The 16,349-nt window shown below is 38.1% G+C and overlaps 1 protein-coding gene across 1 annotated transcript in view; it reads right to left on the minus strand.

The window, feature by feature from the left end:
* Window positions 1-16,349, minus strand: part of LOC137496935 (cytochrome P450 9e2-like) — a 63,660-nt gene that overhangs the window by 18,854 nt on the left and 28,457 nt on the right. The window contains exons 4-5 of the mRNA XM_068225047.1: window positions 5,423-5,627; window positions 825-1,043 (exon numbers count right to left, since the gene is read on the minus strand). Coding sequence (XP_068081148.1) covers window positions 825-1,043; window positions 5,423-5,627 — 424 coding nt within the window. The remainder of the gene's footprint in view (window positions 1-824; window positions 1,044-5,422; window positions 5,628-16,349) is intronic.

Consider the following 16,349-nt stretch of genomic DNA (forward strand, 5'->3'; position numbering starts at 1 on the left):
CTTCGAACTTACGTCTTCTAGATGTCTCCATTTTGAAATTTTAGCAACTGTTAAGAGGTTTAACACAGAGGTGCTGCTAGGTTAATTTAACACAAGATTTAACAATTGTTAGAGTTAACAATTCATGATGAGACGACCATTTTGTTAAATTGTGTGTTAAGTCTCCTTAACGGCAGTGTTAACACTTAACATTCCTTGAAGGAACCGGGCCTTACTGTCAACCTTGCTGGTGGGTGTCTTTGAGCTACTAGGAGGTATCCATTTTCACGCCTCCGGTGTACTCTTCCACAGGTCTGCCGTAGACACACTTTACAAAGCAGTATCTTCCAGCCACTGTGGATCACTCTCGCTTTATCCCTCTTCTTTAACTTCTCACCTAGAACTAACCTATGTTCATAAATTAATGTTGTGTACGGGAATTTAAATTAAAAGAATTAGCGACTGGCTCGTACAGGAGCTGGAGTGGCTAACAGGTGTTCAGGAGGTACATTTGGAAAATACATGTAGCGGAGCACTTCCGTTCTCTCGACTCTACTTGTAACGAGGAACCAAGTTTTTTTCCAATTAGCTATACATCGTACCGACACAGGTAGGTCTTATGATGACGATGATGTAGAAAAGGGCTAGGAGTGGGAGAGAAGCGGCCGTGGCTTTAATTAAGGTGTAGCCCCAATATTTGTCTGGTGTGAATATGCGAAATCACAGAAAACCATCTTCAGGGATGGCGAAAGTTGGGTACGAACCCACTGTCCCCCCAATACAAGCTCACAGCTGCGCACCCCTAAGCGCACAGCTAAAACTCGCTCGATGAACCAAGTGCTTACCTGATATGACCATGTCCATGTACTTCATTTTCTGTACTTTCTCATACGTCAGTTTCTGGTCATCCCCCAGCATCTCGTCCACCTCTTGTTGAAGCTTCCTCTGTACATCTTCGTGTGTGGCAAGCAGGATTGAGGTGAACGAGAGAAGAGTAGAAGCGGTGTCAAAGCCGGCCAAGAAGAATATCATGACCTGGGCTTCTATGTCCTCGTCCGTCAGATCTGTTTGAAATTAGAAATATTATTATTATTATTATTATTATTATTATTATTATTATTATTATTATTATTATTATTATTATTATTATTATTATTATTATTATTATTATTATTATTATTATATTGCTCGGTTACTTTCATTTAACATCTCACAAAGTTACTTTGAAAGACTGCTATGTAATATTGGACTTATTTGGTTCTGCTATATGTTAGGAATTAGTAAATGAAGAACATCTTGAAAACACGTTTCCACACGTACCGGGTAAATCATTCACAGTTTTCATGCGAAAGAATTATATCGTCGTTGCCGGGACAAAACATCCCATGTGATAATATTTTTGGAGATATACTGAACCGCAGCTCATTCATTATGAAGAGCGAGAATGCCTTGACAATATGCACAAAAGATTGCACCTTAGATGACAGAAACTTACCGGCCAAAGTTCTAAGCTAAACTATTTCACATAGGAGGTTTGGTCCCGGCAGCGATGATATTCTACTATATTTGATTATAGAATATTCATTTCGGATATCATGCACACTTTGTACATAATATATTCGTAAGTGTTGAATGACAGTCTGTGACGCGTTTCAAAACAACTGTTACATGAAGATGAGATTTCGGTCGCTGTTTTGCGTGCGTGGAAAGAAGTAGTGTGGAGGTTTGCAGAAATGATGAACACTGGAAACTGTATCAAAATGGGCTGAATATTCTTTCTTAATTATTAGGTTGGAACACGTTTGCATTAAGATTTTCTTATTTTTTCTTTGAGAGATTGAACATTTTTGAAAGAACCGACTAGTAAACCATCAGTCGTAAAGAAATTCTGAGTGTGGTCACAGAACATCATATTCTTTGAATGTTTAACTTGAAAAATGTGAGTACATTTTCGTAGATTTCTTTGTTGTGATGTTGATTGTGCTTTACGAAATCTTTCATAGGTTTATAGTCATTTTATTGTGTCTAAATTTAAGTTTTAGTTTCAAATTATTTGGTTTCATGTTAAACTTTGTCCTCCTGATAGCTCAGATTGCCTGGGAAGTAGATGGTCATTTCAAATAAATAATAAAAATAAGAGATAACAGTTTTATTTACGCTTCGCGCTACAGATATGATATAGACAAATGCAACTGTCACTGACAATGTCTCCATCAACTTAACCACTCAAAAAACCTGTGGACTCAGCACTACTCGGTTATTCTGGACATTATTTTTACCATCCCCCATACATCCTCTCGTCCGGATCGACCGTATGATCTCGCCCCCTTCGACCCGATCTCTCGCCACCGTCGTCTGAACTTCTACTTAAACTGCATCCAGAGTGTCACTATACAGTACATCTATGCGACCTTGGAAACTATGGATTCGACATTGTAAATCTGTTGGTCATTTTCTACTAGTTTTACAAGTCACCCCCTTCTCAACGGGTGCTAGGGGTGGCTTATTCCAGATAATTAGTCATACGTGTGCCGAGTTTGATTGAGAGCTGTGCTAGAACGTACACACATACATCCATAATCTCGGTCTGTTTGCACATTTCTTTTTCACTTCTTCTCAGTCCCATGGCGACGGGGCTGAATTTTGGCATAAAATGCATCGGGAGTGTCACTATTCATTTCAGAGACCCCGAAAACTGTAGATTCGACACTATTATTGGTCGTTTTCGATTACTTTTTATGTCACCACCTACTTGCCCCCGCCCCTAGGAGTACTAGGGGTGTCTCAACCCACAGTATATTTTCCAGAATGTAAGTCTTTTGTGTGCCAACTTTGGTTGAGGTTTTTGATTATTCTCACAAGTCACCCCTCACCCCATTCCTACCCGTAGGGGTGCTAGGCGAGTCTTACCCCTCAGAATATATTTTTTTAGAAAGTGCCAACTTTATTGTCTAATTTAAATGAGAGAAGGATAACCTCCCCTCCCCCCCCCCCCCAGTCCCTTGACTCTCACGAACCTTGGATCGTTTCTGCTTAATATTGCTACACCAATTTATATTAAACAATCAATATATAGCCTATCGTACATCCATATTATCCCTGAATTTTAATACAGAATTTCGAGAAATCGAACATCCATATTATCCCTGAATTTTAATAGAGAATTTCGAGAAATTCTGTTCAGGCATCTTCCTGTGATGTCGCAATAAATACGCAAACAAACAGATAGGCAAACAAAAACTGAAAACTGAACTGAATTTACTTTCGACTATATTCATAAATTTACAGTTTTGTCTGTATACATCAAATTGTTGCCTCATACTTGGATTTTCTCTCGGACAGGTACACAATATACCATCATGTCCAAAAGTTAAGGGATATTCGATCAGCGGAAAGACATAGGACACGGCGATAATGTGTGCACTAAGAAATGCCCTGGTACTAATGTGACTCGTGAAACTGAGACTGATGCAAGGTACAGAGGACAACCGTACATGGATAGTGGGTGTCACTGACCATCTCAGGTGTCCCTCCGCTGGAGGTACCGCATCCCATTGTTGGACAAGTGCCCTTTGGAGGTCAAAAATGATCAATGGTGACAGTGCTAGGGCTTCAGTCCTTCGCCGTAGAACTTCCCATGCATGTTCAATCGGAGCGGGGAGCGAGCCGGTCACTCTAGGCGTGTCAGGTCCTCATGTTGCAGGTACTCATCCACGAGGCCAGCCCTGTGTGGGCGGGCATTATCATCCATCATTGGAACCCAGATCCATATGCACCAGAGAGAAGCCGCATCTACAGTGGCAGTAGGTCATCCCTGTAGGGAGCATCCGTCGGTGTACTCCTAGGAAACACATGCAATAGGGTACGTGCACCTAAAATGATGTCAATCCAGACGAGAACACTGACGCCGTAGGAAAGCAGGATGGCATAGAGAACACAGCTGGTTACGCGTGGAAACTCCCCTCCATCTCTGTTGCCCTAGTATCCTAGTGTTGGAAGAAAATTAAATGTGGTAGCCTTCAGTGTCCTAAGGCCATAATACTGCGCTGACGGTTGTTAGCTTTGAGAAGCTTTCTCTCTTCGGCTGCCACTCATGTCCAGAAGATGGCATCATTACTACAGTTGTTAAAAAATTAACCCGTCAGCGACAAATATTTCAATTAACAGACGAAATGTTGTGTTTATAGAAAAAGACAAATTATCTTGAAATCTTGAAATATTCTACTTATTAACGCCATTGGACGAAATCCAATGAAATGCCAAAACAGGAATCTAGTATTGCTTAGGTCCTTCTCTAGCTCGGCCAAGTAGAGCAACTCGTCGTGGCACCTTTTATGCAAGTGGATGAAACACCTGTGTAGAGATTCTGTCCCGTGCCGTTTCGACAGCAACCCACAGCATCCTGCTATTTGTAGGTGCAGAGTCTCGGTGTGAATGGGGCTCACCACTACGTCACATAAATGAACGACAGAGTTCATATCAGGCAAACGAGGTGGCTTCAGCAGTTTGAAACTCTCCAAAAGAGCGCCTCGAACTAAGACTGGGGAATTTGGGCCCGATGAAACGATGCATTATCCTGCTGGAATATCTCATCGTCGTAGGGGTACGTGAGGTCCAAGGAGGGATGAAAGTGGTCGCCAAGCAGTTCATTGTAGCAATGACTGGCCAGTGGCATGTTCAGGTGGATCAACGGATCCAATCCATGCCATACCAGCCTGTATGGTGCCGTGTTGACAACTATGGTCCATGGCTTCATGGGCCTGGTCCTATCATCAGCTCGAAATAACCGTAACCGTGTCTCAACGGACATGTTACACGTTACTAGTCCTCCAGAGTCCAATTAGCAACGTTACGCGCCCAGCGGAGACGCTTTTTCTGGTGTCGTAGTGTCAACAAGGGGACTCTTGTAGGTTATAAGTTCCCATATCCTACTGACGTTAAAGAAAGCAGCACTGACCAGCTGGATATGCACCCGGGACATCCTTATTTGAACTTGGATATGATCTGAGACAGTATGGCTTGCTCTGTTGCCACGGACAAATCTAAGCAGACCCTGCAAATCGTGACCATTAAGCATCCATGGCCACTGAGCTGTTATTGTGGGTTGTAAATGCTTTTCATGAGGTATTTCGGATACACACATGGCATCGTCGATGAAGGAATGTTAAAGACATCACAGAACAATGGAGTGTTCCATTCATCTGGTCCCAATTACCATGCCCCGTTCGAAAGATGGTAATTGAAGTCGCCTTCAACAGCCAGCAGAAGCGGTATTCACACTCACTGTCGAGATGTCAGATCACATCTGATAACGGTCTGGGCATTTCGAAGACGGTATAGCGTCGCCACAGATTTGTTACCTTTAAATACTGATATCATATAACTTTTGGCATGTCAGTATAAACAATGAAACTCTACCAATGTACGTCATGAATTTACTTACCTATTTTCTTGGCCTTGACGCTTCCATTGACCATGTCATCATTCTCTTCGTGCTCGGCCTTCAGCTCCCCCTTGCGTGCCTGCATCAACAAGTGGATCATGTCGGGGCGGACAATACCTTCCCTCTCTCGAGTGCTGATCGTCTGGTGGACCAGGTCACTGAAGAATTGTTTCCCCTCCTTTTGGAAGAAGCTTATTCTGAAAAGCTGAAATGTTGACAGAGAAAATGTGTAGGCGTTAATGCCTCCTTTTTAAAATATAATTATAAGTTATTTCAGAAAAAGAGGAAGGTTCTAAAAGTTTGAAATGAGTGCATTGTTTTCTTTTAAGCTGAAAGTCTAACAGATATGATAGCGAAAGTGGGTGGCAAAAAACGAGATACAGTACAGGTTCATTTTTAACTGAAAGCATCAATGGTTTCGTATTTCCTTATTTAATGCCAATATCCTGGAAAAAGGAACGAATATTTTAATTATACCAACTCAGTTTGCTGTACGGTACGGGCTGTATAGCTATGGGCTTGCATTCGGGAGGTGGGTTCGAACCTGTCCTGAATGTAGGTCGGTAGTGACTGATTGATTGATTGATTGATTGATTGATTGATTGATTGATTGATTGATTGATTGATTGATTGATTTATTGATTGATTGATTGATTGATTGATTGATTGATTGATTGATTGATTGATTGATTGATTGATTGAACCGCTCCTTGATTTTCCGAGGCTTTCCATCTTCACTCCGGGCGGTATCTTCCTTCCTTCCTTCCTTCCTTCCTTCCTTCCTTCCTTCCTTCCTTCCTTCCTTCCTTTTCAGTACCAATGGTCGCCGAATAGTTAAACCGTCAAAAATATATTCTTTAAAAGACCGCTCATCCTGGAGATCAATAGTTCATTACGGCAACTATCTTTTGAAGAAAACCGCCGACGTACAGCGAATGACAAGAGGCAACGTAGGAAAGAAAAATAAGTGCTGAAGAGACATAGAAATAACATGACTGCTCCACCTGGGACTACCTGTCATCACTGTGGCAAATTGTGTAACTCCGCATTGGACTGTATAGTCACCTCCGGACGCATAGATGAAGAGGCATCCTGCCTGGAAGACAAACCTACTCGATTACGACTGTTTGTTATCATCATCATCATATCTCAGTATTCGGTTAGCAGTTCTCAGTGTTTGAACTAAGTGCTTCGGCCATCCTTCAATTGCAACTGGCACTGTGAATCCTTCTCCTACGGCTCTTCTCTCTAAATTATCCCAAATTCACTAATAATAATAATAATAATAATAATAATAATAATAATAATAATAATAATAATAATAATAATAATAATAATAATAATAATAATAATACGTCCCACTAACTATAATTTAGAACTTTACTTACACCTAGGTACTAGAAATTTGTCCCGGGGAATTTCATTCACGTGCCAGTAAATCATTTGACACGAGGCTTGTGTAATTCAACAGCTTCAAATATCTCCGAATTGATGATGATGATGATGATGATGATGATGATGATGATGCTTGTTGTTTAAAGGGGCCTAACATCGAAGGTCATCGGCCCTATCTCCGGATTAAAAAAATCGAACTCATCTACTTTAGCCCAGAAAGGCAGCACTCTGGCGTCAAAACTGAGTGTCACTCAGGTCTACTGCTTCCTTTACACTCCGGAACTGAGTCCATTATTCTCTTAGGTGGCCCATCCTGCGCCACTCGGCTTACACAATACTCCACCGAGGAGTCAGTTCAAGCGCATAGCTTCATAATGTACACAATGTTAAGGGAACCTCCAGATCCACAAAAAATATGGGGCATGGTGATAGCGTGTGAACTAAAAGATGCCCTGGCAACAATTTGACTCGTGACACCAGTGTTTCTGATATCAGGCATATAGGAAAGCCAGACATGGACAATGGGTGGCACTGGCCGTGTGTGGTGTTCCTCCGACGGTGGCATACCGAACGTTAATAAGGTGTGCGATGACTTCGCACGCATCGCATGGCAATACAGGATGCACAAGGAACGGCTCCTGATACTCTGGATCATCCCTACAGACAACTCCCGTCACAGTACCACTAGGAAACACATGGAGTGTGTACGTGCTCCTAACACGATGCCGCCTCAGGCGTGAACACTGGCGCTGTCCAGTTGTAACGTGTCCCAGCGGCGCGCTAGACGGCGAGAGTCACACTCCAGGCTCACCGATGAGTCACGCGGTTGTCTTTTCGTGAGGAGAATGCATCTGCCCGGTCGCCGATCATACAGGGCAACCTGTCGAAGCCGGTGATATCTGACGGAAAATATGTGGCCCAGAAGCTGCTGCGAGGTTTCTAGTCAATGCAGCTGCTGAGCTGGTTGGAAGTCTTCTGGAACTTAAGGCAAGGTAAACGATCTTGACGCTGGGTTGCAGTGCGTTGTCCACCTTACACATACTAGCGTTCAATGTATCCTTTATTGTGGATTGTTCTCCACTGCTGTGAAATGACGCTACGAGTGACATTCATCTCCTGGCCCACCTGGCGCTGACTGTGGCCGGGCCTAAAATCTAACGACGATCCGATCACGCATAATGTCATCTATACGCATTAGTCTATTCCACCACACCACCTGGTAAGCAACTCGTCCTCCTAAGCACTATATTTTCAAACAAGCCTAGTCCTAAAATATTTGAAGAGTAAAGAAATCGTAAGATTGAATTTTCCTGGCCGATAAATGTGTATTCAGAATTTTTAAGGATTACGCCGTCCTTATTAAGTAATGAAGTCGGGAGAGGGTATATGATGAGTATGAATCTTGGCACTAGCGTTGTTTTAAGCTATGTTTGCACTTAAAATGCCACTAGGCGTAGAAGTTAGCGTTTTAAATTGTACTACCCCTAAAGATGGAAAGTGGCTGGTCACACACAAGGGACAGCATCAGGAGATGTATAATGCTCATACTGCCCCACATTCCAAAACCCTATGTTTTTATATGGGAAAACGATATAAAAATATATCATCGTATTTTATTTGCTCCAAAATTTTCCCAAAGGGAGACGAAATGCCACGGGTATAAATTATTTTCCCAGTGACGGGAAATCTCCAAACCCAAGTGAAAATGTTATGTCATAGATTAATCTATGTTATTTTCCTTCACTCTAAGGGAGATGGAAATTGAGCGTCTCTGACCCAGATTTAAGGGGTAAAACTTTCAATATTTACGAACTGAACGGATACAACTTATTTTCGTAGTAGAGGAAGAATTTTTAAAAAACTTATGTATTAAATGAAAATTCTGCACAGTATGGAAACTGCTGAACTGAAAGAAACAGCCAAACAGTGGCAACTAGTTTCATCTGACGCATACTATTCTATATAGCTGACTTAAGTAATTCTATTTTATTTAGAGGTCGCCACTCAGTCTGGCAATATCTCTTAGCCTTGTGCCCTTGCTCTGGATTATTTGAGTACAAAAGCACTTCTTACAGCTGCAAGTGTGTGGGCGAATAAAGCTGGAGACGTTAAATCATGTTGTAATCGTGCGTAATTCGTACGCTTCCATGCGGGTTTCCCTAAAATTCTCAAATACATCAGCTAGGAGCAAAACATCAGTTTTGAGATACAAGACATGATATTCACCCAGGTATTGATTATCAAAATTTTCTCAGACAAGTTTTCCATGTTTGTAATCCTCATAGCTTAGGTCTTCTTCAATTAACTGACAGTAGAATTCTTTTTTGCTGGAAGCTGAGTTTCATCAAATTTACTCCAATTATCCATATAATCATGGGGGTAAACTCCCTTCCGAGCTACCAAATCTACTTGGTCTACCAGAAATAAGTTTCTTTCAAGCATTGCATAAAGGAACTATAAATTGACCGGTAAAATGATCATGGTGACAGACTTCCTTATTCTTGTCTGTGTAGCCTACAGAGATTCACATAAGGTGAACTTTTATGATTTCGCATACAAGGATTGTTCTTGTGGTGTTAAAGGCTTCATTGGCTCTATCTGTAAATACAGAAAATCAATTCTACCAAGTTTTGATGCGGGTTTGTGTCTCAGTAAACTAATGGCGCTTCGTAATCACCATAAGTATACTTGATACAGTAGCAAAAGCCCTAATGTTTACGTTTTTTCTAATTCATTGAGTAAGACATGATTTTATAATTTTAGTTCAACGTTGTTGAGTTGGTAATCAGTTAGCTGGTATCTTTTTCGAAGTATTTCTTAGTACAAACCAGAATCTATGTCTTGTTCCGCCAGTATTCCATATTTTTTCATCAATTCATATTTGTTTATAAATTTAGGGTCTGGACTACAGTCCAGTATCTTCTTTAGAAAAGTCTCAAAATCTAAATAGAATGTAAATGGAACTTTCATAGTGCACTGGTAATTTTTAAATTTTATTTTTCACCTTTCATTGGAATTTCAACTCTAACTGGCTCATTAGTGGAGCAGTCATTTTCATAGGCTCTCAGTTTTATTGAGAATTAAAATGCTGTAAGCACATATCGTATGTAAATATTTTGTGTTGATGATTATTTTTCTGAACGGAAACTGAACGAGATAAATTTTTTACACAACAATAATGGGAGTTGACTTTATTTTGATGTATAGCAAATTAAGGTGAGTTTTACTTTTCTTTGTAATTTTATGGGATATATTTTACACTCATCTTCGTCGTTATCGTAAGCATAAACATTAAAGGATACTTGAAGTTAGCGTTCAATTTTGGAATGTTATTAATTGTAACCGGGTAGTTCTTTTATCAATTTCTTCCTTTTTATCTCTATAGTAGCTTGGTCTGTTTGTATTTTTACATTTGTTTCGATCTGCAGGTTTTAGTGCCGATGACAAAGACCGCGCGAAACATTTTTGATCATCATTTACAATATTAATTACAGCCTTCTTATCTTTAATTACATATGGCTGCGTGAAAACGATTGTATCTATTTACAGCCAACTGCAAGCTATTCACTTTATCTAGAACTCAGTCAGAACCATCCCGAGGGTTAGCTGCAAAATAATCCATTCACGCAGTTATTTGTTTCTTTCCAACTCGATATAATTATTTAAGATCGATGTTATTGGCTACAGTATAGTTGTAGGACTGGAACTGAAATTCCCCACGCCCATCAGTCTTTTTTACTCAAAGAATAATAACATGTTAACTCGTACACCACGATGCATTTTTCAGACTTTATTTTACTGTATGAACTACAGACGACTTTACCGAAATCATGAAGTCTTTAGGGCCTAAAATATTCAAATTATTTTCAAAGTTGAGTGTCTGTAACCTACTCTGAAACGCTTTTTCAATTTCAACATTTCTGTGAGTTATTCTGTTCCTTTGCCTTCCAAGTACCCCAGTAGAATAAGGAAAAACATCTTTTAAGGATGTTGGTTCTAGAATATATATTTCATGGTTATCTAGATTAGAAAATGGCAACTCCTCAATCGCTTCTCTATTCTGCCTATAAACATTTTCTACTTGTTCAATAGGTTCTGATTTTTTAAGTTTAGAATAGCTTTTGATACCCGTAGACTTGCAAATAACTTTAAGTTATTTTATAGTGGGTCTGTTTGACGAGAGGTCATTGTTACTGATGAGATTAGTAAGTTGAGATTTATTAAGGCTAGAGTAACCTTGACGCGGCAAATTCTTAGCTTGAGATTTTAACTCGACTACTTTGAGGGTGCTCAAGTTCTCCGTTTATTAGAAATAAAATTCAGAAGAATATTTTTGAGTTAAAATAATTATGTAAAATTTATGCAATATTTTTTTCATTGTAAGGTACTTTCAGATGGTTTTTCAAACTACATATGGAAATAATTTCGCCGCAGACGCATTCAACTTTCTCAGATAATTTTGCTCTGCAGTTTTGGTAGTAGACTTTTGAAAACTCTTAGCAAATATAATTGCTGGTGAAATTTAAAACCGTTCTCTTGGAGGCCGCTAACCGAAATTGTGAATATATCTGTTTCTATTTCTAACCGCTTTTTCGCACTGTGGACAAGTAAATGTTTTTTCTCCTTCCAGTCATGTTCGAGTTCTTTTATGTGTTCTAAATGCTGTTTTCTATATTATTTTTGTTTTCTTTTCATACACTCATAGCACCTTCTTTTCGATGGTACATTTTGCTGCTTAGTTATTTTGATTTCTTAGTGAATTTCTTTTCTTGGTTGCACAAGGGGCAGATAACTACAGAAGAATTTTCCATTTATTAGACAAAAACTTCTGTGAAAATTTAGAATATTAAGTGATAGCCGCCCTTCACATCTGAAGACCGGAGTTGCAGTTGTAGGGAGGCCGGACCGTGAAAATTTAAGAATATTTCGGCCAGTAGAGGCTTTTCATACTATATAAAGTCACCCCTAAAAATTTCCAAATAAATGGAGCAAGTTATGTATATTGAAAATAACCAGCTTGTTTACAATGGCAAACGAGTGACTGTCATTATGGGTGAAAATAATAAACCTTGGTTTTATGCAAATCATTTCGCTGACATTTTGGAATATGAACGCCCTCAAAAGGTTATTCAAGATCGTGTAAAACAAAAATACTGCAAGGCCTATTAATCTTATGATAGTTCTGAAACGGCGCTACCCAATTATGTGCAAAACACAACGAAATGTATTAATGAATCTGGACTCTATTGTTTAGTTATGAATTCAAAAGTGCTTTTTGAAGAAGATTTTTCAAGATTGGGTGTATGAAGAAGTGTTGACGTCAATTTGAAAACATGGTGAACATAATATTAGAAAAGAAATCATGAGAGATATTAAGGAGTTTTATCAAGGTAAAATAACCCGCTTGGAAATTTTAAATATAACTTTTGACGAAAAAAATCGAGATTTTAAGAGGTACTGTGTCTCTTGGAGAAGATGCCTTAAACGAGAGAGGTAGCCTAATTAATGCTGTGATTCCAAATGTTGTACCGTCAACAAGAAACCCGCAATTAAGACCAATGTTTGGACTTTTAAAATTATTTGATGACGACTCTGAATATTATTAAATTATTATGTCATTCGAACTCAAGCTAAAGCAATTCAAAGACTATTGCATTTTATTGAAGATAGGCGTCCAAGCTGTGAACCACTCTTGACACTAGATGATGATGCCAAAACTATAAATTTATATCACAGAATGAAGGAAGGTCTGAGTTATTATAATGAGTTTCTTAGAAATTATTTCAATGTAAAAGGTAATTGCACACAACAAAAATTAATTCAGGACATAAATAATGTACACGAAAGACATTAAATTAAAGGGGGTCTGCCAGACGCCCTTAAGAAGTAATGAAAAATCATCCATATTTAAAGGCGAGTGATTCACTCACCACTTCAAATAAGTAATCCAACACAGTTTTTAAAAAAGATTCAGGTTTATTTTTCTCTTAATATTTTTTTCCTCTATAAATAGAGCAAATTACGGATACCAAAAATAGTAAGTTCGTCTATAATAGCAAAGAAGTAATTACTGATAACGGAAATAATCCATGGTTTAAAGGAAAAGAAGTTGCTGAAAAATTAGTATACTCGAAAACAGAAAAGGCTTTCAAGCGTATTGATGAAAAACATAAAATTACCTTAGACATTTTAAACCCCCGATTTGGATGGTTAAGAGGAATGAAAAATCTGCAATATTTATCAACGAATCCGGCTTGTATTCCCTTATATTGGCTTCGAAAAAGAAGAAGCTAAAAACATTGAGGAGGTGGGTTACTAAAGACGTTCTGCAATCAAATGAAAAACATAGTCACTACGTATTAAAGAAAATATAAATAAAAGAAAAACAAAAAGAACAACTCGTTTAGAATTAAAAGAAGAAAACTTGTTAAAAAAATCGAAAATTTAACTACAGGATCTTATTTTCATCGTGGTTACAGACATACTTCAGAAAGACCATTTATTTAAAGTTTGAGGTACCAAGAAACATTAATTAAGCAAAGGTTAGCGACGTACAGCACTGGAGAACAACCTGATATAAAATTTAAAAACGCCTATATTCGAGAGTGCATCAGTTATCCAGCTATTGAAGGCCTTTCTAAATCCAGTTTCAAGTAAAATAGAATAGAAGAAAAAGAATTGTGCAATATGACTTTCGAAGATATGAATTATTATTTTAATTATTTTGTTGACTAGTCATCTAATTCGATTTTTAGCGAACTACAGTTGAACAGTGATGAAGTGTCAGAAAAACTATTTGATAATATTTTATCTCCAGTGCCAAAAATTAAGTACTTGGAAATTTCTCAAGAACTCGTCATTAAAATAAACAACAAAGCTGTAGACAAATTTATCTTAAATGGCATAAACAAAGAAGAAATTATTGAAATTATTCAAAACTGTTATCAGTCATACCCACAAAAGGATCAAGTATATAGGAAAGTATTTGAGCAACATCTTCAGAATTGTGGGTATGCTGCAAGCAAGAATAAGAGAAAGTTGTTTAATGAAGCACTTGGAAGTAGAATAAAATACAAATTTTAAATTTATTTAGAAATACAACTCAGTTCTTGTGTATTCATTATCACTGGCGAAATAAAAATTGACAACGCACTGACCGTTTCCACAGACATCAATACACCCATTATAGTCGTGTCATTCGGCAACATAGAAAAATCTTTGAATATAGAAAAATCACCATCAGTATAGTTATTAATGTGTATAGTGCATACTAATTTATTCTCTTTGGCAAAGAATAACCCTTTCCCGCCCACGTTTTCACACCGATTACTTCCAGGTTTCAAACTGTTATTTAGGAAAAATTGAATCAGAGTGCATTGTTTCAGAAAAGTTAAATGCAATAAAAACTACTGATCACAATGTATTCAAATGTCCACTATTATTAGAAAATAAGCCATTATATCTATTTCTTTATTTAAAGAGTCATAAGGTTCTTGGTTCAAATCCATTCCCCTCCCCCAATACTAGTGTTACACGACACAAAGATAGGCTGGATTTGTCAAATTGTCATGTTGTCTGAATCCCTCTAAACCAATAATCACGTGATTTTTGAAGTGGAATAATGCCCAAGTATATAAGATTTTATTTCCTCTGGGCAAGTGTCTTTCCATACTGTATCTATTTTTATCAGAATGTGCCTGCTTGAATGCTCGATTGCTATATATGCAATTGGCTATGTCACTGTATAGTTCGTCTCCTCCTAACATACACAAAAAACAATCTATTTCTCATAATACTGTTTCCAAATTAGGGACATGTTCGACATCATTTCTACAATCATTCTGAGTAACGAAATGTTTGTGTTACCTGAATTGCCGCAGCATCACCATCAGATCCGATTTCTCGATATCGGTTTTCACTCATATCACTGTTATCACTAAAATTACCTTCGTTCATATGTTCTTCACTAACTAAAAATTCACTTCCATCTTTACTCATCGATTCCGTGTCACTTTCTTTGCCTATATTTAGCTCAGTTTCAATATCTGCAGTATTCAATCCCACCATGTTTACGAACAAAACAGTTGTCCCGCGCTCGCGGAAGTTCAGACCTTTGCCTAGGCAACGTAAAGACAGATTATAGCTATTCTTTTATTTCCTAAGACTTGTAGATTGTTCTGCGTGTTCATAAATGCCTTATAAACAACTCACTCGCGAAAAATTATAAAACTATCGCATAGACCGCAGACATGTGCAGATAATGCAGCCAGGCGCTTGCGGGCGTTAAGGACCGGAAGACAAAGTGAAGAGGCGGGCGGTTTCGGGTGCTAAGGGCGGGAAAGGAATCATCTTTCATCTAACTTGTAGTCGATGTTGAAATTTTCTAATTCATACTAGACACGGAACAATGTCATTTATATAGATAAAAATAAGCTAAGCTTCAAAGAATTCAAATTTAATATATTCATGTTCAGTATTGAAATATACATCAATAATGTGCTCACGCATCCCGACAGAAGTTTTCTAACCATAATAATCCTCGCGTTGAGTTACTGGGTATTCAAATTTTGAAAAAAATATTTCTGTAAAAGTTTTCGATATGAAAGTTGTGTGCCATAAATTCGGTATCATTACTGAAGAACACTTTTGTTGTTTCTTCATTCAAGTTGTAGTTAATTTTATTTTTTTCTAGTTCTCTTAAGACAGTGTACAACACCATTTATATAGTAAAAATTAGACGACACTGAGCCACAACATTTATCAAATTACTATAAAGAAAGAAGAATGTTTCGGGCAATATATGTCAAACAACGCGAGATCAAATATTCCTGCTTTCACTAACGAATTTGTGAACTCGTACTCGTACGCGGTCCTGTCTTTCAGCAAATACAACTTATCATTGATGTACCGAAACGTAGAATCCATAGCTGGAGGCAAATCGGGGGATCTTTCTGAAATTATTTCGTGACGTTTAGGCTTAAAAGAACACATCAGTTTCTGAAAAAATGAGTCATTGTAGAAAATAAATGAATGACCCGAATAAGTGTTCAGAGCCGTATGGATTTTTGTATCTGGCCAAATATTCTAATGTACATGGACATAGTTTTTGGGTAACCATTCGCCAACATTAAACTCGGATAATCCATCATGTAAAATCCGGTTGTTGATAATCGTGACAATCTCACCAGGCGATCTTTGATAAACGGCCGTAATGTTTTTGAAATCTTGAGGCAAGAATGTCAATCAATCGGTAATGAGCTGGAAACGCGTATTTTTTAATAGCTTTAGAATTATCGAGATCGAAATTCCAGAACCATTTTTCATAAAATATGTACATATGACGATTAAAAATGTGTTTACGTTCAAATCACACAGTTTAGGCTCAGTATTTGGTAATTCGGGTGGTGGTGTATGTTTTCTGGTTCATTACGGTTGTTAGCTTTTACATATAAACTTTGAATAGCAAGGATATCATCTTGGTGTAATTCTATTTAATTTTTATTGTACGCGTACATGATGGCATCTTGATTAT

Source organism: Anabrus simplex, chromosome 1, assembly GCF_040414725.1.
Source record: "Anabrus simplex isolate iqAnaSimp1 chromosome 1, ASM4041472v1, whole genome shotgun sequence".
Lineage (NCBI taxonomy): Eukaryota > Metazoa > Arthropoda > Insecta > Orthoptera > Tettigoniidae > Anabrus > Anabrus simplex.